Source organism: Cydia strobilella, chromosome 20 (assembly GCF_947568885.1).
Source record: "Cydia strobilella chromosome 20, ilCydStro3.1, whole genome shotgun sequence".
Taxonomy (NCBI): domain Eukaryota; kingdom Metazoa; phylum Arthropoda; class Insecta; order Lepidoptera; family Tortricidae; genus Cydia; species Cydia strobilella.
Window position 1 is genome coordinate 3,832,251 of NC_086060.1, and position 21,704 is coordinate 3,853,954.

Genomic DNA, 21,704 nt, shown 5'->3' on the forward strand with positions numbered 1-21,704 from the left:
CTTTTGAAATGGCATTCTTGTAAGACGAATGAAGGCTTGAAACGATATTAATTTGTACGTAATTTTGGTGTGCGGTCGTTTTAAGGATATTAAATTATATAATGGATGCGGCTGAATTCAAACATCGTCGACATTTTGCTTTAATTAGTAATACTCTGTTTTGTACACGATTATACTGTTTGGTACATGAGCTTTGGTTTTTAACATTTCATTTTGTGCAAATCTTGTGCAAATATGAATAAAACGCTTGAAGAGACACGATCCTTAAAGGCTTTTCACATTGTCCGATTCGATATCGGATGAACGGAAAAATAAATAAACATTTGGTGACAATCTTACACAGATCGCCCTATTAGCCTCAAACTAAGCAAACTGCATAGCTTCGCTTCGCGTTTGCGTGTTGTTCGCCTACGTAGTACGCTGCGTTATTGAAATCAAATTGAGTCAAAATTAATGATGATGATTTAAAAAGTTAAGAGGACTTGCCAGTTAGTGTTTACCGCAATTTCATAACCTGCAGATTTAATAAACTACCAATAAGGAGAAAGTACTTAACTGACGATTTTTTTAAACTTTTTTCTTCTTTCCAGAAAATGCTGCCTAATCGAAAGTGATTCATGCTTTCCCTCTCCGACCTTGAACTATACAACGTACAATGGAACAGGACAAACCTCACCATACTTACAGGCGGCGCAGAAGAAAATTCAACTCAACCGACCCTAACAGACACAAAGTGTAACAGTAATTTAACTAACTGTGAAACGGCGTACGATACATTCGAATACGGAGTGGTTGTGCTACTGTTAGTGCTCATAGTTGTGACGGTGATCGGAAATACGTTGATCATTTCGGCAGTTGTGACGACTAAACGGTTGAGAACTGTGACGAACTGTTTTGTGACGAGTTTGGCGGCCGCTGATTTGTTGGTGGGAATTTTTGTGATGCCGCCGGCGATTGCTGTGCATATTACGGGTGAGTTTTTTAAACTATATTATATATAGGTATACAATGTTAGATTGGGACATCTGCCCGGGGATATAAGTAGTACCTACTGCAACCCAAAAAAACCAGTATTAAAAATCGTTTAAAAATGTATCTCTTGGATGCTCTATAGGCGTTTATTTCCCCTATAGAGCAACCAAAGTCATACCTTCAGTAACTTCAAATTATTATATAATACTGTAATAATTTAATTGCTAAGTTTAAGTTAACAGAAACCAGTCTGGCAAGCATGTTAAATTAAAACGCGACGGGCGGGGAGATTATGTCGCAAGCGACTCATGTCACATTTTGAATATACTCGAGGGGAGAGGCAAAGTAATTCAAAGTAGTTTTTGTTATTATTAATGTTATTTCAGTTATTAATGTTATTATGTTGGTTAAAATTCCAAACTCCTTTTCTTACCGACAGGGCAATACTAATATTGATTAAATTTGACCAAAAGCTTAGGTTACGTATTCTAGCGCAACGTTGCCATACGTTACTTATTTACAATTTTTTTCTCATTATAACAATCCGAATATTTAGACTACAGCGATTTCGGTTAAGAATCACAGCTTTTAAGCAACTTAGGTTAAGTTGGCAATGTTGACAAATATTAGTGTACAGTCGAATGCAAAAATATCGATCCTGACAAATGGCTCAAAAATATGTGAACACGACTTTATTGTCTAAGCGTACACATATTTTTGAAACTGGGAATGTATATATATTTATGCCATTGACTGTACACTCGAGGTCGAAGATATTTTTACAATTGAAAGTTAAAAAATAATGTTACATTTAAATAAGTTTATAAAAACAGCATGACAAAAAACAGTACATGCTTATAACGCACATGACAGTATTATCTTTTTACTTACGACACCAAAGTTATGTTTGCAATATTTGTTCCATAAAATAAAAAAATATATACGTTACAGAATTATATTTCCTGATAATGTACTATAAATATAACGTTTAACGTACATTAGCAGTGAAACTTGAAACTTTACGTTCAAGCGGTTTTTTATGGGACCATAATTGTGAAGATATCGAATTTAAACTGTTGTGAGACATACTAATTTTACGGTTTACTCACTTATTTTAGTCACTCGTGCCACCTGTTTCGGAGAGCCTAGGTCTCCTTTCTCCAGCACTAACAGCGCGAGCAGCGTTAACGACGACCCTGTATCGCGTAGTGCCGCGCGCCGCGTTGAGGAGACCTAGGCTCTCCGAAACATGTCGCGCGAGTGACTAAAACAAAATTAATTCTAAATCGTTAAATTATTTAATGTAAAGATATCGTGGATCTCGACTGTATGTAATTTAATTTTGTACTACATACATTATATCGTACATTATAGGTGTGTATCTTTGTGGATACAATTAAACAAGTCCAAGGACAACATACGACGTCATTTGCAGTTGACCGCGGACACGACGCAGATTTATCTCCGCGGACTTGAAATATGGTCGACTTGGCTACTGTGCGGGCTTGAAATTTTAGCTTGTTCTTGGATAAATTGCAGTTTGTCTTATTTCGTTTCTAGAGAGTAGAGCGGGGAGAATAAAGCTAGTTTTTTGACTTGAAACGTCTTTAAAGTGAATAAGGGATCAACTGTATAAAGGAACTACATACCGTAAAATGGGGTGAATAGGAGCAAAACTGACACTCAAACCTCGATAACATTTTAATTTTACATATGCAGACTGAATGGTGTATAATAAGTGTTCCGGACGTTTGTATTTTAGTTTTTATTTTATTTTGGATAGTTCCATTTCATAATACCAATAAAATAAAAAATAAAATAACATTTCATAATACCAATAAAATAAAAAATAAAAATAAAATAACTTTGACGATAAACAGGACAAACCACCTCACCCCGTAGTCCCTCATAATTGGGGTGAGATGGGTTTTCATACAAAGGTGATTTTGGAAGATTGTTGGATCGTTTTTTTTTTATTATGAGTATTACTATAGCTCCATTTTAAATTGAAATACATTATGTTTGTAGCAGTAGCCTTAAAATCCCATCTCACCCTCCTTTCAAACCTTCTCTCCCCATTCATAACCCAACTCTCCCCGCGAACCCTACTCGCCCCATTTTACGGTATATATTTAGAGTCATATAGTTTCAGTTGAACATCGTTACCCTAAATACTTTAGCAGTATATTTTTGCTATAAAATAGCTATTATTATAGCTAAGCGGCGTCACGAGCAAAAATTTTAACAAAAGTAATTTTTCAGAGTAATTGTGGTAGAACGTTAAAACACTTTATTTTATTGCTTTATTTAATTACTTACCGTTTTTAGGGTTCCATACCCAAAAGGTAAAAACGATCCTATTACTAAGACTCCACCGTCCGTCTGTCTATCTGCCTGTCTGTCTGTCCGTTTGTCTGTAGCCAGGCTGTATCTCATGAACCGTCACAGTTGAAATTTTCACAGATGATGTATTTCTGTTGCCGCTATAACAACAAATACTAAAAACAAAATAAAATAAATATTTAAATGGGGCTCCCATACAGCAAACGTGATTTTTTGTCCGTTTTGCGTAATGGTACGGAAACCTTCGTACTCGTGTCCGACTCGCACTTGGCCGGGTTTTTCCTCACTTTACACAACTTGAAAATCAAATTCATTTTCGTCATCAGTCACATAGCGATATAAAATGGCGTTATGCTAAGGCACAACCCCCATAAATTGCTGGGAGACCACATCCATCTTAGGTGACGAAGGCTATAAAATCCTGCTTACATAATATTATAAATACAAAAGTAACTGTGTGTCTGTTTCTCTGTCGTTACTTCTTCACGCTTAAGCCCCTGAACCGATTTTGATTAAATTTGATATACTTAGAGATAGTTTGAATCCCGGAGATGGACATATATTAAATATGTATAATATAAAGACGACAGTTTTTGTCACGGAAATCGTACCTTAAGGGATGAAAAGGGCATGAAATTTACTATGGAAGAGGGATATGATACCAATTCTGTGCAGACTACGCGGGCAGAAGTTAGTACTTAGACGCCCTTGGAAAATCCAACTCACGTAGTAGAGAAGATTGTGTTTTCTCATTTCTGGTGTCAGGTATTATTTGGATTGCTGAACCTGCGTAATTGGAAATAAAAATGATTTATTTCATGTGAAAACAAAGTAAAAATTAAACACATGCCTGTCGTACCTAATAAAATACAATTACTAAATTCCAAAATGGTTGCCACTCATCATAATTATGTCATTGCATGGTATAATAATATACTCCGCCTGGTACTCTCTTTCGAGACTCGCGAACCACGTGATTGACACAAGCCTACGGCATCGTGAACCTGTGAACAGCATGATGACATAGGCTTGTGTCGCGACTCGCGAGTCTCGCAAGAGAGTCCCAGGCGGAGTATATTATTATACCATGTGTCATCGCTAGTGCCACGCTGCCCCGATTTTTAGGGTAATCATCATCATTCCTAGTGTTGTCCCGGCTTCTTTACCACGTCTCCTGAGAGCCTAGGGTTCACTAGGCAACTAATTCCAAGATTTGGTATAGGTACTACTTTTTTTGAAAGCGACTGCCATCTGAGCTTAGCCCGGTTTCCTCACGATGTTTACCTTCACTGATATAGCAAAAGTAATTTCGTAAGTTCCCAAAAACTCATTGGTCCGAGCCGGAGTTTAAACCCTGCTGATGTTCAGGGCAATCAGCTTTGTTTTGTAACCCAAACAAGTTAGCCAAAAGTTTACCGGCTGTAAAATATAATGCTGTCCATTTTAGCCCCACTTCCTCTTGAACTAATCCTCCAACGCGAGAAAAGCCTACAAGTTTATATTTAATAAAGGTTAATCAGGTTTAGCTTAATCTTTAAAGTTAGTTTCACTTGTTTTGCAGTTTGGCTAACTTTTATATTAGGTAAAACTGGGACAGATTCCATAGATGCCTTACTCTTCATAATCATATAATATATATTTTCAAATCACGTACACTAAGTTATATCATACTTTTGAAGTTGCAATAGGTAGGTACTTGTAACCGTTACACACAGAACATCATCAGCATTTTGCTTTGTGGGGTAGGGCACAGCACAGCGGATGTCATTGCAGATCTAGAGCAGAGCCCAACTGTGGAAGTAGGTACCTCAACCTTACAGAAAACCGCACCCAAATAACACTAGACCCTACTCATATTTAGTGTTGTGTTCCTGCCGGTGAGTAAGATTGCCAGAGCTCAACGAGGGTGCGGGGTGATAGGATCGGCAACGCGCATGTCGCATGCGCATGCTTATCGTATCATCTATCTATCAAGCGGGCCGTTTGTATCTAAATATTTAACAGACATTTTAAACTATTTATTATTATTTATAAGAGTAGCTGAATGAGATTCCTTATAGGTATAAGTTGGCCTTTGTACCTCTATTTCTGTAAATTTTATGTGAACCTGTGTTGTGTTCAATAACATGATTAATTACTACTACTTAAAACTAAACGAATCCATATATTTAACAGAGTAGGATACCACGGCAAATCGGCAGCAATTTTATTAAAAGGAACATTTAATTTACCCAGAAAACTTCCATACAATCCGCTGCGGTTGCGGCTTGCAAGTTCTGTATACGCGAAACTTCCTACATTGTTTCGCAAATTGGGAAAACAGTTTGCGTTCAGCGAGTCGGTAGTTTTAGAGGCTAAGCAGTGAAATTTGCTCAATTTAGCATTTATTTACCATCCCATGCAATTAATGGCAGAAACTGGCCGAAGACCGACCCATGTGGCATCGTTTTATCCACGATGGTCTATGATAATCCAAGCACGACAATGCCTTGTTTACCTGTTTAAAAGAGAAACGCATGAGGCGCCACGAGCAGGCCTCTAACCCCCCATGCACCTGGGGGAGCATACACCTGCCGCGCATTAGGGTTATACAGCCACGAACGCAAGTGTCAAAACCGGGATGCTGCTTAAACATCTGACACAGATGGAAATAGTAGTTTATGTGACTGCTACATAATGAAACTCGTGTGATCCTTTTAAGAAACTCACTTCGTTCGTTTCTTAAACCCACCCTCGTATTTTAATGCCTAATTATGTACAGTTACATACACTACTTTATTTACACCACAAATTAAATACTAATTAATAAATTATAATGAAATCATAAAGTAAACATTGTATAAGTATTGCAAGAAGTGAGATTTTTTTTATCGACGTTTGTTACGAGTTTTACGAGTAGGCACCCTATAAACGAAAAATTGGTGTAATTTTTATTTACGAATAAGTATAGCGCCGATGGAGTTTCCAACCTCCTTTTATTCAGTTTCCATTTAATTTGGTTTTGGCTCCCGTATATCCAGAATATGCCGTAAAAAAGGATTTTAGAAAAGATGATTATATTTTGTAATCACAAGTATTTATATATCGGAGACAAATAATCCCTTTTCATCGTTGCTTGACAGGATTTTGTGTGCAATATTTTCGTTATTAAACATCCTTGACGGTGCACAATGGAAAGGATTACAAATCTTTTGTGAGTTGCCAACGATCATCAATTAAAATTGGCTTGTCAGTGTAATTGGCAGCACTTTTGTTATTTAACCCCATATTATTTACCCCATTTTCTTAATCTATTCCCGTGTTGTCTAAAACAGGAAACGGTATTCGAACTATAAATATCTTTTAAGACGAAAGTGCATGACTGCCCCTAGCTGCCTGCCGACTGACTCTAGTCAGACCAAGAAAAGTCTGCACTCTATTTTAGTCTGACTCTAGAGTCAGTACCGGGGTGTCCACAGATCTCGATTTCCACCAACTTGCCTATTTTAAAACCGTATCAATAGATCAACTATACTCAAAAGGCCTACAGCACCCTAGCTGCGCGTCCAATATAACAACGCTTTCAGGATGATGTTGGAGCTCCCGAGAAGCTCTCATTTTTATCGGGAATTTTCACTCCTTATTCATAATTGGGTTTAAAAAAAGTGCCAACTAAAATATATGCAAAATTAAACAGGTTGATAAAATAGCACATTCAGACGTTAAAAACCTTATTAAAAACGTATTGATTTTATAAAAATAAGCATAATAGAAGCATTTTGAGATCTGTTTTTCTGGACCTACATCTACAGTGGCGCCAACTGGTGAGCATACAAACGATAGCCCTCAGTAATTAAAGGCCATGATCGTCATAACGTATCAGCCTATTTAGCCCCTAGTATCCGTTTGATTAGCAAGACCCTTTGTATTTCAATTAGCACGGCCGGTAAACTTAGCTTTGTTCATTGTTCGGATTTGATTGCGCTGTTGCTAAACTAGGATGCTTCTTGTTTGTTCTAAATCGGATAGAATAGATAGTATCCTAGATGTTGGGTAAGTTTAGTTCATTAGATTAGTAAAACGTGACTTATGTAGTAAAGTTAAGGTAACAATAATAATTCAATACAAAATACAAATACAAAATACAAAAATTCTTTATTTAATAAATTAGCACTACATAATGATTTAAAGGGATGGAGCCGCCCAGTAAGCATAAGAATGCCTGTGTCGGGAGACACCGCTCTTCCATAACTATGTTTTTACATAGAGACACGATCAGATAGAGGTGAGATATGTTTAACTATGTTTTAACATGACTAATACAAGCAATTCTAAATTTAACATGCTAACTATAAACTATAACTACGTAAGGTGTTTTGTTAGCCCTTAGCCATATCTTATCTTGCGAAATATTATAATATATGTCATAAGTGGTCATAGTGATTAACTTTTACTTTTCATTACCGGTATTAAGAAGAGAGAAAAGTATATGGTAGGTACGCGGGGAACGATATAATACCGGTTTAACTCAGACTCTAGGTAAAACTCCTTTTCATACGTGTAAAAGATAGCATTATTTCTCGTTCTATCTTGCTTGTATTGTATACCGGTTAATTTTGTTCTACTAAGACGAAAAACAAACGAATTTGGCATAAATTGGTATTACTTCTATAACCGGTAACCGTAAATAGAAACGAAATCCGTTTTCTCAATGGGTGAATGAACAAAAACGGGTTAAAAAATAAAACGGCTTTCTAGCCCCGCATACCAATTCAATATAAAGTTAAAATGTCCTAAAATTACAAACGGCATTTATCATAAACATAAAATCGCACTTAAACTATCGTGAGACATATTTCAAAATATTGCACGACAGTGCACGACGTACAACCGCCGCGGACACTCGTGCCTGAGGAAGGATTCCCAAAGAATCCGAAACATGTCGCCAAAAGCGACTAAAAATAATAGTGAGTAAAAACCGTACTGATCTAAATATTAACATAAAAAGGAAAAAAAGCATTGAAAATAAGTAAACTTAATTGCCAATAGTAAAATACTTACGAATTCCTCTACCCGTACCATGAGTCATCGACAGTGTCAAAACTGATATTTACTCTAACGTCTACGTAATTTACTTTCTATACATCTCGCTCGCACTAATATTCCAGTACGAGCGAGATGCATAGAAAGTAACTTACGTAACTTAGCTACTCAGCTAACGTTTATGTCAGTACCTACACTTAATAGAAAGTTAGAAACCCTTAGCTACACCACTACCTTCTTAAAAAACGCTTTTAAAAAAGCAGATCTAAAATCTAAAAATTCGAGAGGCTCCTTGGAGACTTCTCAAAACCTTTGAGTGGTACCGATAATCGAATTATGATAACGTTAAGATTTTATTGGTGCTCAAGCTTTTATTCAAAAATAAAAGCAATTAACCATTATATTCAGACCTTTGAACCAGTAACAAATATGTGTATTCAGAGGTCAAGTAATATTACTTCGATTGAGTTGAATGCCTGAGCTTGAATGCGATTAATATAGGCTTTTCTCAGGCTTTTAGAAAGCTTATTTTATTAATAGATATTTAAGGGCAGTCATGTTTTAAGATTTTATTTCACTTCCTTACGCTAGAGCTCAAGCTAATTTTTACAGGGGAGCATACTTTGTAGATTGAATTTTGCGGAACACGTCTGAGTGGTAAATTAATTGCGTATTCACTTATTTACTCAAATATATATTCTTCATACAATACCTACTTAAAAGTACACGGTGTATTAAGTGTTTAAAGTAACATCACGTGAAAATGGAATAAAATACCATCTAGGATACTGAAAAAATAAAAACCGGCCAAGTGCGAGTCGTACTCGCACACGAAGGGTTCCGTACCATTACGGAAAAAAAACAGCAAAAAAAATCAAGTTTGTTGTGTGGAAGCCCCATTTAAATATTTATATTATTCTGTTTTTGTATTTGTTGTTATAGCGGCAACAGAAATATGTGAAAATTTCAACTGTCTAGCTATCACGGTTCATGAGATACAGCCTGGTGACAGACAGACAGACGGACGGACAGATGGACAGCGGATTCTTAGTAATAGGGTCCCGTTTTTACCCTTTGGGTACGGAACCCTAAAAACGATCATGTCAATAAAACCTAATTAAGTTAAATTCATGTGTAAACGGCACGAGAATGAGTTTTAAACTGAGCCCGTCCCGAAAATATATTCTGTACTGTTTTCAATACCGCAAACCGGAGGAGAGGCTATCCACCACCTTACAGAAAACCGCAGCCAAATAACACTAGACCCTACTTATAGTGTTCCTGCCGGTGAGTAAGGTTGCCAGAGCTTAACGAGGGTGCGGGGTGTTAAGGTCGGCAACGCGCATGTATACCTCTGGAGTTGCAGGCGTCCATAAGCTACGGTGACCGTTTACCATCAGGCGGGCCGTATGATTGTTTGCCACCGACGTGTTATATAAAAATTAGCCCTAAGAAAGAGATGATAATAATTATCATGTCTTTTCTAGGCTCTGAACCTTTTTATTGCGCCTCTGGTTTGCGGTTTCTAATACAATTGAGTATATGCCAATTGTATTGTGTCTCCAACTGGCTCAGCTTTAAAAATAAAGACTACACAACAAAAGCCTTACCCACGGTTCCTAATAACAATGTATCCAATAATGCGCCCGTCTTTAGAATGTGTCGTTTATATAATAACTTAGATATTGATTTTGATATTTTGAGTTTTTCTTTACCTAAGTTCAAAAATGTTTTGCTGTCTCAAAATTTGTAAGTAAATACTTATTATCTTATCGTGCTAACAATTTATTGTGTTTTTACTATGAACTTTAATGACAGAAGATTTTATAGACAAAATTAGTATTTAGCTTAATAATTATTCCACGATAATGTTGTGTACAATTGTAATCGTAATGTAAGTAATGTGTAAGTTGCTTATGTAAGAAATATTTTACAATGTTGTTTGCCTGCATTATGTTATTGTACCTATCTAAAAAAAAAAAAAAAAAAAAAAATAAATAAAGACTGACTAGACAATTCAACTTGTTACAGGAAAATGGGAGCTCGGTTGGATCCTCTGCGACATCTGGATAAGCCTGGACATCCTGCTCTGCACCGCGTCCATCCTCTCCCTCTGCGCCATCAGCGTGGACCGCTACTTGGCTGTTACGAGACCGCTGTCGTATTCTAGAAGAAGAAGGTCCAAGAAGTTGGCGCTTACGATGATCTTTTTCGTTTGGATCGCGGCTATGGCTGTTACCTGCCCGCCTATGTTTGGATGGTAAGTTAGTCAATAAATATTTAAAGTCGATTTCCGCCATTGCCGGTGTTGTTTTTGTACGAGAAACCATATATATTCTAGTTAGGTAGGTAAGGGCCAGTTAGCAGTTACAGTAAAGCGCTAAATGTCGATTGTAAAAGTAGATTTGTTTTTATTTTTAAGTATATTGGTACCGATGCGGTGTCCTGAGAATACGTTGAACGGAAAACTGCTGTTAGGATGCTAACTAGAATGGTAAAAACGTTGACCAGCCTCCCGACAGAACCTGTCCGGCGACGACGTATAGTTATCATTACAATCCAACACGTAGTTTAAAAATGAGAACCAAACTCCAAAACCAAAACCAAAGGTGAAATTCGGCCTAGCTTTCCGGGGACTCGACTTATGGTCAAAGTAGACCTTTTTGTGTAATGCCTTTTCTTTTCTTCACAGGTACGAACCAGACCACAACCAAGGTGGAGTCTGCCGCTACAACCAGAACCCCGGCTACGTGGTGTTCTCCGCTATGGGTTCCTTCTTCCTGCCCATGGCTGTGATGGTCTACGTATACGCCAGGATATCCTGCGTAGTAGCCAGAAGGCACCACCAGCTATCTACTACCACTAAATGTAGTAAGGTAAGACACTTCTCCTTTATGATTCCTCTACACAATGGGCCAACGTACTGGCACACTAAGATGGGTCAGCGTGTAGAGAGGGTAGTGGTGTCGGATGGCTTATGGCGCGGCGGGATGGCCACGGTGTCGGTTTTTCGTCCGCACATCAAAGGTAGTGGGCCAGCGATGGTGCGTACGCATCTACACGTGGCCGTGGCCCATTCCATAGTGCGTGCTCTCAACCATTTAATGGCCATCTCGCTGGTCCAGCGCTGGGCCATCGTGTAGAGGAGCCATTACCATCGCATGGCCATCTCGCTGGTCCAACGTGAGCGATTTTCAAGATCGTATCAAAATAAGATCAAAACCATAACAAGTTAAATCTGAATCGGACCCTAGTTAGCATTTGACGCCACAACCACACAACTTCAGTGTGATACAATTATACGGACAGCTTTGAATACAAAGTACACATTAGTGATAAACAAGTCGTTACTGAGTGTAGTGTCTACTTCGCTGTGTTTATTTGTGACGTTTTCAATCAAAAGGTACCACATTGTCGCTTACCATAAGGACGACAATTGCTTGTTTCTTTATACGAAAAACCTGTCAGAGCGTCCTTATGGCAAGCGACAATGTGGTACCTTTTGCTTGAAAACGACACATTTATTTCCATATGATTATTTACATACTAATGTATGTAAATAATCATATGGAAATAAATGTGTCGTTTTCAACCTAATGGTTGTCGCTTATTTTACGATTTTCTAAAATTAATAACGCATCTCTAAATTGGTTTCTATTACTCTATAACACTGAACGAGACACACTACAGTCACTACATATAATTATAATCTACAGTTTATATGTATAACACTAATAAAACGCAACTAGTGTCTTTAACGTGAATCTATGTCGTTTAAGCCCTGAGATTATCCCAAAAACTAATTTTGCGTTGACATAATCCTAATTTCGTTGCCACAATACGCGTTAATACCACGCTGTGACCATCTAGACACGAAAACTGCTTCCAGTGATATCAAAACCACATTTACTAGGCAATTTACAAAGTTAGCTTTGCCATTCAACAAGAGAAGTATAAAAGGAAAGTTTGGTAAAAGCTGGCTTTTATGACTGTAATAATAAGTTGGCAGACACGCCACAAATGACATATCATGTAGACGTGTAATTTCAAAATGTTGGAACTAACATCCGAGTTTAAGGGTCTCCGGCAAGCTCGGTTCTCCATACAAACGTAGTTCCGCTCTCAGTTTAAAACGACTAGCTAGATTGCTCTGAAACTTTGTACTTACAATAGGATAAGGTATATCTATATCTTTAATTAGTTTATATACAAGATATATACAGTGGTACTACGTAAACGAAATTAATAACTAGCTTAAATCTAAAATAGGCCCTTGAGGCATTGTACCAAGGATGCTGGCGGCATTTCCCCGCTGTATCGCAATGCTGATACGTTGTGCGAGAAAGCCGCCAGCTCTTCGGTCACCAGTTACGTCAACCAGACGCTTCGCGATTTCTGCAAACAACTTATGCGCGCTGGGACCCCATGGACCTAGAGTTTCAACTCCAAATGGAACGAAATGATACTCTCTACCGAGGCTCTTATATTTATTACGTTTTAAAATTTCGGGGCTTTCCGCCGCTCCGCCCGCTTTTACATTAGTCCGTTGGAGGTGGGACGGTGCCAGTGTGTCTACGCAGGTAGCATCCCACACCAACATCCGTCCCAAGCTCCAAGGAACCAAGGACATCCCATCGGGCCTCTTGCCATCATCTCTGATAATGCCAGTCGGCTCAAGAAGAGCGGGTACATTGATGGTGGCAAGAGACCGACGGATTATGTCATTAAGCGACGCATGTCTTGAAAAACGGCCGGCACTTTTTTGACAAGATAATCCATGGTGTCCCAGTCGGTCCACGTCCGTGCCACAAGAGCATATGTGTGGCGTACACACCGAAACCCCGAGTCGCAAACCAGTCGCCAGTCTAAGGGAGGCCGGATCCAAGAAAGTACCAGTATTAGGCGAAGGATGGGCATGTAGCCAGTAACCCGCTTCCCGGGCTCCGACCGCCAAAAGCCTCGCGCGGTCTGGACCTGTACAGTTGTTTAGGAGAATATTGTAAGTTAAATCACAGTAAACATTATCCCAACTCCTTTGTGAATTTGGGTTGTCTGGAAATTGTTTTCCCGGGCAAGCAATTTTAAAAGCATTTTTGGCGTCCTCAAAGCCCGCAATCTCACAGTTTGTGGGCAAAGCCCTTAAAATATTTCCTATGAGACCAGACGTGCTATGAGTGGACGCCAAAAAGGCTGGGGAAGCCACACTGGAAATTTTGCGAATTCCTAAACCTCCAAACCGAATAGGGAGGGACGCTTGAGACCAGGAAGGCTCACTTAGCTGAATGTTTAGAATAGTCTCTAAACTAATTTTGATCAAATCATCTAAAGGCGACAATAAATTTTGATGTTTCCAAAAAGGACAGCAGCGGAGCACATATGTAAATTTAGGGACAAAAAGACAAAATTTAAGAATCACATGAGCATAATGAGGGCTAATTTCGAGTAAGCGATTCGTGTGACTTTTGAATTTAGTTATAGAGTTAGAAATATAACCGGGAAAAGATTCTTCGAATATAGGAGATCCCAGGAGGCAAAGAGAATACTTGTCTACTGATTTGATATCAGGAGCCAGATCGTCAAATTTGGGTTGTAAGTCTGCCAAAGAACAAGAAGGTTTTTGAATAAAGAGTTCACATTTGCTGAAATTCAGTTCTAAACCAATATTTTCGAAACTACTCTTAATAAAAGACAAATCAGAGAGCACAGTATTCACGTCGCCTCCTAGAGTTCCGTCATCTAAATACCAGACATTGAATTTTGATTTTAAATTTTTAATAATTGGATTTATAGCCAAACTAAAAATTGCTGGCCCGAGAGGGTCACCCTGCTGACAGCCAACCTCAGAAGATAATTCATGTGACTTGTACATTAATTTAGATGAGTTTGAATAGCAAAAGAAAAGGTAATTGTATAGCTCTGGAATTTTGTCCTTTACTTCTGTCAGCAAAGTGTCCCTACTAACCGAATTAAAAGCATTTTTAACGTCAATTTTGACTACAATTTCGCAATCATTGAGTGAAAGGTAGGTCCTTAGGGCATGGACGGCTGCCTCGCACCCACCTTTCGTGCCGAAACCTAGCTGTATTGGTTCAAAAAGGGACTGCAATTTTGATCTAACGTGTCTAACCGCAATTTTTGATGCCAGACGTCGTAAAGTAGACCCCACAGCAATGGGTCTCACCCCTCCGTCCTTTTTGGTTAGGGCGATCAGGTTTGCACCGTATAGAATAGGGAGGATTTCAGTGTTAATTTTGCCTGAAAACATAAAATTTACTAATTTAGTAAGGGAACTGATAAGCTGCACACCTGCGTCGCCCACGGAATGAGAAATTAGATCCTTCAAATGTTGGGGCGAGATCCCATCCAGGCCGGCCGCCGAACCGTTTTTGAAAGAAAATATGGCGTCAATAACGTCTTTGTCTTCGATTTGGAGGCAGGCCCGGTCAGATGTAGGTGGGGCAAACAAGTGTGGTACTGAAGGAGCTGGGGGATGTTTAGAACGTAAAGCCGAGAGGGTATCAGGAGTATCTGGCGATAGCACGTCATTTGTGAAAAGAAGACGAGCGGCACCTTTAAGATCGCCGTCGCTAATTTTACTTTCAATTAATTTAGTTCTATTGAAAGTGGATGAGGCGCATCCAGAAGGTCGAGAAATGTGTGGAATTGTATTCGAAACGCAATTGTTTTTGATTTTTTGTGTTAAAGAAATTGTCTTATCCTTTTTGGCATGAAGGGTTTTGAATGAAAAAAGGAAAAGATTATGCCAATCATCAATTTGATTATTTTCCACACATTTTATAATTAGGCCTGAAAGGTGATTCGACTGTGATCCTGGCGCCGCGCGGAACTCTTTTAACAACGGGCACATTATTTTTAAGTTCGCTAAGGTATGAATGGAAAGGGATGGAATTTGGTTGGTCAGAAAGGGGGGTGGTCAAAAAGGGTTGGTCTAAATTTAAAACGGCATCATTTTGGCTGATACAAAGACGGTGTTTTTTGGAAATATGAATATTGAGGCCTCTCTGCGTTTTAAAAGAGTTGTCGCATTGTACACAATTAAAATTTAGATATGGTGTGCCATCGCCTGATTGAGTTGCGGCATGCATCCACTTACCGTAACAGTATCTACAATAACTAAAGCACAAAAAACTTAAACACAAAATAACAGTATTCACTAAAAATAAAATTTATAGTTCGTAATAGACGTTGACGTCGGCCGTCAGGACGACACGACGTAGCCGTACAAGGCCGCAACGTCTGAAACAAAAAGATATGTTATTATTTGTTCAGTATTGGGCCTGCCCACACTATTGCACAGTAATCTGATGTTTTTAGATAAGATAAAAGCAGTAAATAAATGTATTTACTATTAAAAAAAAAAAAAAAATTAGTTTATGTAGCTTCATATACCACAGTTTAAAAAAATACAGCGAATTTTTCATACAAAACTTGTGTTTGCTCTATTTCGTTTGTTTTGTAAACTGGAGATATATAAACTAATTACAGACGTAGATATACCTCATGTCATTGTATGTGCAAAGTTTCATTACAATCCAACACGTAGTTTTAAAATGAGAGCGGAACTACGTTTGTATGGGAAGGTGCAATTCGGCCGAGCTTGCCGGGGACTCGTAAGTTCAAGATATCACTGTAATAAAATGTTTTATTATAATGCAGTCAGGTAGGGGCGAATTTACATTTGCTTAATGTTGAATACGAGTTCATACATTAGAAGTAGAAAGTGCATGACCTTACACTTACGAGTACCTAAGACTTATAGACGACACACATTTTGAACTAAACCACTGCGTCTCATCGACGAGATCGGGTCAACATAGATAACTAATTTAAATTAAAAAAAAATCATATGGTCGTATTCTTTCGTTGGGAAATGTATGTAGACACTGGGAAGTTTGTGGGATTAACAAAGGAATTAAGGAAATACTACGTCATAAGTACTGTAAAATTAAATTATCCTTTAATTAAATTATTCACAGAATATTAACCAAATCAAACATTACCTACTAAAACTTGACTCGTAAGTCTCATAAGTAAATATTTTAGGTGGCAAAACTATCTTAGGACAAGGCATATCCATGTAGGTTTCAAGTCCTAAGTACTGAGAAGTGAGAGGCCAATTCGAATGTTATTAGGTACACTGCAATCTTTTTTTTTATACCACGTCGGTGGCAATCAAGCATACGGCCCGCCTGATGGTAAGCAGTTACCGTAGCCAATGGCCGCCTGCAACACCAGAGATATTACTCGCGCGTTGCCGACCCTTTAAAAACCTGTACACTCCTTTTTTGAAGAACCCCATACTGTAGCCCCTCGGGAAAACATCGGAATCAGTACGAGCAAAATACATGATAGTGTAGGTTTAAATTGGCCTGTGGTCTTATCACCCATACCTACATATATATACCTACTGTATTTTTTTTTATTGAAAGCATTTATTTACATGAAAGATATATACAGTGATACTAATAAACTAAATTAATAACTAGCTTAAATCTAAAATATACTCTTGAGGCATTGTACCAAGGATGCTGGCGGCATTTCCTTGTTGTAACGCAATGCTGATACGTTGTGCGAGGAAGCCGCTAGCTCTTCGGTCACCAGTTACGTCAACCAGACGCTTCGCGATTTCTGCAAACAACTTGTGCGCGCTGGGACCCCATGGACCTTAGAATTTCAACTCCACTCCAAATGGTACAAAAAAGTACTCTCTACCGAGGCTCTTATAAATACTGTATTGTTCGTTGTAGAAAATGCCAAGTCAAGCAGACAATATGTTCAAAAGCGTTTTTTAAGTCTTGCGTTCCTTAAATTAATATCTTGTTTGCAAAGTAGGCCGGCACAATCAAAGTTATAACACTTCGTGTCGTAACTCAAGAAATGCCGGGGATTTAATAAAGGTGACATTCGGATGGCGACTGTAGCTGCATTACTGCTGCGACATTAATGGCGCTGTATCTGTCAATTTCGTTGATAATATGAGTTTTTTTTTATGAAATAGGAGGCAAACGAATAGACGGAGCACCTGATGGTAAGCGATCACCGCCGCTCATGGACACCCGCAACACCAGAGGGGTTGTAAGTGCGTTGCCGGCCTTTAAGATGGGAGTACGCTCTTTAAAATTGAGTGATTGAATGTACGTTATAATCGCGACAGTAATGCCGTTCATTCATTTTATACTGATTTAAACTAACACGATTTTCACCCATAATTTTAAAACAAACACGGGACTTAATCGCGTACAAACTTACGTTTATTTATTGCCTGACGTTTCGAACGTGACGTTACGTTCGTGGTCACAGGCAGACTGGCTAGGAATTGTATCAAGTTATCAATATATCTTGCCGCGCGGGTTTTGCGAACTACCCGCACTTGATCTTGATTATTAACTTGTTCGCTAGGGTTGTCACTTTGCCTACACACGACACTAACGGCATTCATTAATTCATTCATTTTATCAAAGAAGATGTCAGGGATAGCGCCAGCGTAAACGTCGCAGCAGTTGTGTCGCAACAGTAATGCAGCTGCCACCCGAACGTCACCTTTACTGCAGTGCTGCTTTAGGTAATGTCACTATCACTACTTGATAAAACTAGTGAACTGTATTTCTCGTGAACCCCCCTTGGCTCTGTCATTTTGAAAAATATCCAAATCCATAAAACAATATTACTGCTGCAGCATTGCAGCGCGACATTATTGCCGACTGCATGCTGCCGCCTAATGTCAAAGTGCAGTCGGCAGCAATGTCAGGCTGCAATACTGCAGCACTAGTGTTAATGTAGTCTGAATCCAAACGGCACCTTAATGATCCGACTGCTGAGCCAAAGATTAACTTTTCGCTTAAAAATAAGATAAAATCGGATGAAAAGTATCACTTGGTCATTACTTTTTATAAAGAATGAGTTTGGTGACTTTCAAGTCGTTGTGAGAGCAATTGGAGAAATTGTTAATAACTTTTTATGGTGTCTAGCTAGTCACAGAATGAATAGTAAGAAAAATACCGATTTCTGTTCTTTGGAGACTGAAAATTAAAACTTTCAAAACTGTCGAGAAACTACACCCATAGTCTGTCAAATAATGTGAAGGACAAAAGCATTATGGCACTTGCACATGGAGTCTTTTTTACTCGTCATACTGAATTACTGACAGGTCTGGATAATAATTGCATTGCTAACTCCAACGAACTAGTATAACTACTTATACACGGTGGGTAAAAGATAAGTGCATTCCCGTTGCCAGGGAGGTTTTGGGATTATACTGAGCAACTTTTACTATATGGGCCCAACCCCAAAATCGCGAAAAAAAATGTGGCTCTTTCATACATTTTGGCTAGTCTATTTTCTATGGAGGGCAAATTTTTTTTCGCGATTTCGTGGTTGATCCCATAGTAAAAGTTGCTCAGTATAATCCCAAAACCTCCCGGGCAACACGAATGCATTTATTTTTTAGCCATCCTGTATAGAAGTCTGTCTAGACCTCAAAAATGACCCCACGGGAATTGTCCCGCGAGCGACTCAACTGTAGGTAGGTACAGTCAACTAAACATGTATCAATATTTTCAACTTATTGCTTTGGAATAAGGTCCCAAAGTCGTTTTGTAGTTGACTGTACAGCGCGCATGTTTACAACATCAAACATTGTCACAATGTAATGGCGCACAAGGGAACATAATTTGAGACAATCAAAACTTTTATTATCCAATTTCAGTTTTTTATTTAACAGCGGGAAATTGTATAGGCACAGAATAAAATAATAGTACTAGGTACAGAAGGTTCACTCTAACAAAACGCTTCTAATACGACGGATATGACCCCAAAGTCACGCGAACAGGCGTCCGTTCATTTATCATTTATTTATTGTATTGTCATGTACATAATAGGTGTTACATAATATAAAGTCAGATCATGACACCCTGTAAGGGCACACAATAGTAATATTATTCTAGGCTATTCTAGGCTAATTACATTTACTTATTAGTAATCAATTTAAATTAAAATAAAATAAAACCGCAATTGACCGCAAATCTTAAAACTAAATCTAAGAATATATCGTCAAAAATAATTATATTGGTAAATGATTAATTGAATTGATTTGTCAGTTTATTATTAATATTTATAATTTTAATTTATTGATGTCGTATAATAATAAGTAGGCTAATGGTAGAAAAAAATGTCAAATTGCAATGTAATGTTCCGTAGCGGTGCGCGGCAATTACTATGGGTAGACACGAAAATTGGTGTGGGCCGCATGTACTTGTAGCGACGCGACGAAATCGCGGAGTAAGCCACGCCTGGTATCGGGTAATATTCAAATTTTCGAATTAACATATTTTGGTACTGAGAGCTTCGTCTATGTGTATTCCGTCGATGGATACAGATAGACGAAGCTTAGGTCAGTACCTTAGGTACGTAGAAAAGGGATGGCTAACCGTTTAGGAACAAAGCTTTCTCCCAAAGTTTGCTGGTTTCCAACTTTGTGCTAAGACACGTGATACTTTGGAGTGGCGGAAGCTAGCTTATACGCTTATATAGTTGGTCAAACCAATTTGTCAGTCAGTAACAACCAGGAAAATTATACTCATCCCTTTCTTTTGGGTGCTAGTACTAGTGTAAGACAAAGATAGTATGATTCTCTCTGTCTATGTTTGAAATGAGACAGTCCTTTGACAAACTATTAGGTACAACTCAACACAAATTACATATGTGCATCTTATGACAACACATACATGACATGCGCTAATTTACCGTATAACCTCAAATCAAATTCAAGCGACTCATATTGCTTTGACGATGCCTTGAACGCATTCAATAACATAATATGTGACGTTTTCAACCAAAAGGTACCACAAGGTGTCGCTTGTCGATAAGGTTGATTTCTAATTGAAGCTATATGGAAATAGCGCCTTACTGACAAGCGACAATAAATACCCTTTTGGTTGAAAATGGCACATATATCGCAGGCAGTCAACTGATATACTCAGACGTCTGACGCACATTGAAAAACATGAAAAATTTTAATTCGCTGTATTTTTTCTACTATGGTATCTAAAGCTACATAAACTAATTACAAACCTAGATATACCTTATCCTATTGTAAGTACAAAGTTTCAGAGCAATCTAGATCTAGCTAGTCGTTTTAAAATGAGAGCGTAACTACGTTTGTATGGAGAACAGAGCATGCCAGACTCTTAAGCAATTCAAAACGAGATACTATGTCATCAACCGAGTTAGGAGTTAGGAGGTTTAAGACCCTCATGTGTATGTGAAAACCCGCTTAACCATGTTTATTTGTTTGTTCCAGAAAGGCAAGCTGTCCTGCATTCGGACCGAATCCGATTCCGGATCGGATAAGCTCTCCCTACGGCAGAGTGCCTCCAAACAAACATCAAAGTCCACCCAACAAAGCGACTGCTCCTCACAGACCGACAAGTGCCCCTGCTGTTTCCATGCAGAGAAAAAACGACCCAAAAACAGGAAGGAGAAAGAGTCAAAATTCTATAACGAGGTCACGTTCAAAGCGAATTATAAATATAAGAACACGATCCGACATCGAACGCATTCTATTAGAGAGCATTCAGAGAACAATCGCGTATCGTCTTTGAGGAGGGAAACGAAAACTGCTCAAACATTAAGTCTAGTCGTTGGAGGTTTCGTCGCTTGCTGGCTGCCATTTTTCCTGTACTATCTGCTGACACCGTTTATCCCTTCTAATTATGTAAATCCAGTATTAATGTACATTTTGACGTGGCTAGGATGGTTTAATTCGGCCATTAACCCATTTATTTACGCGTTTTATTCCCCCGATTTTAGGTTAGCGTTTTGGCGGCTTACTATCAGAAAATGTACGAGGAATAAACGCTAATTTGCTCAGTAAATACGACAAAGCCAGACGTTGCATTTAAAATGTGAAATAGTACCTACAGTTGTGTGCAATGTAATAGCAGTCAATAGTAAAATGAAAATAAGGGGAAAACTGTAACTTTTCAGATCAATTATATTTGATCTTTTTAGGGTTCCGTACCTCAAAAGGAAAAAACGGAACCCTTATAGGATCACTCGTGCGTCTGTCTGTCTGTCTGTTTGTCTGTCTGTCTCTCTGTCTGTCTGTCCGTCTGTCACAGCCTATTTTCTCCGAAACTACTGGACCAATAAAGTTGAAATTTGTTACACATATGTAAGTTTGTGACCCAAGGATGGACATGTAACGTAAATATATTAATTTTAAACACGGGGGCCACTTTTGAGGGTAAATGAGAAAATTAAAAAATGAAGTTTGTCAAATTATATCGTGTTACATATCAAATGAAAGAGCTCATTGTGAGAATCTCAAATATATTTTTTTTATAATT

At 38.3% G+C, this 21,704-nt stretch overlaps 1 protein-coding gene across 1 annotated transcript; it reads left to right on the plus strand.

The window, feature by feature from the left end:
* The first annotated feature begins 567 nt into the window (after window positions 1-567).
* LOC134750518 (tyramine receptor 1) lies at window positions 568-21,219 on the plus strand. The gene is made up of 4 exons (XM_063685708.1): window positions 568-972; window positions 10,369-10,597; window positions 11,030-11,213; window positions 20,657-21,219. Exons 1-4 carry the CDS (start codon window positions 618-620, stop codon window positions 21,215-21,217), a joined length of 1,329 nt encoding a protein of 442 aa, XP_063541778.1. The 5' UTR covers window positions 568-617; the 3' UTR covers window positions 21,218-21,219.
* Window positions 21,220-21,704: the final 485 nt, after the last annotated feature.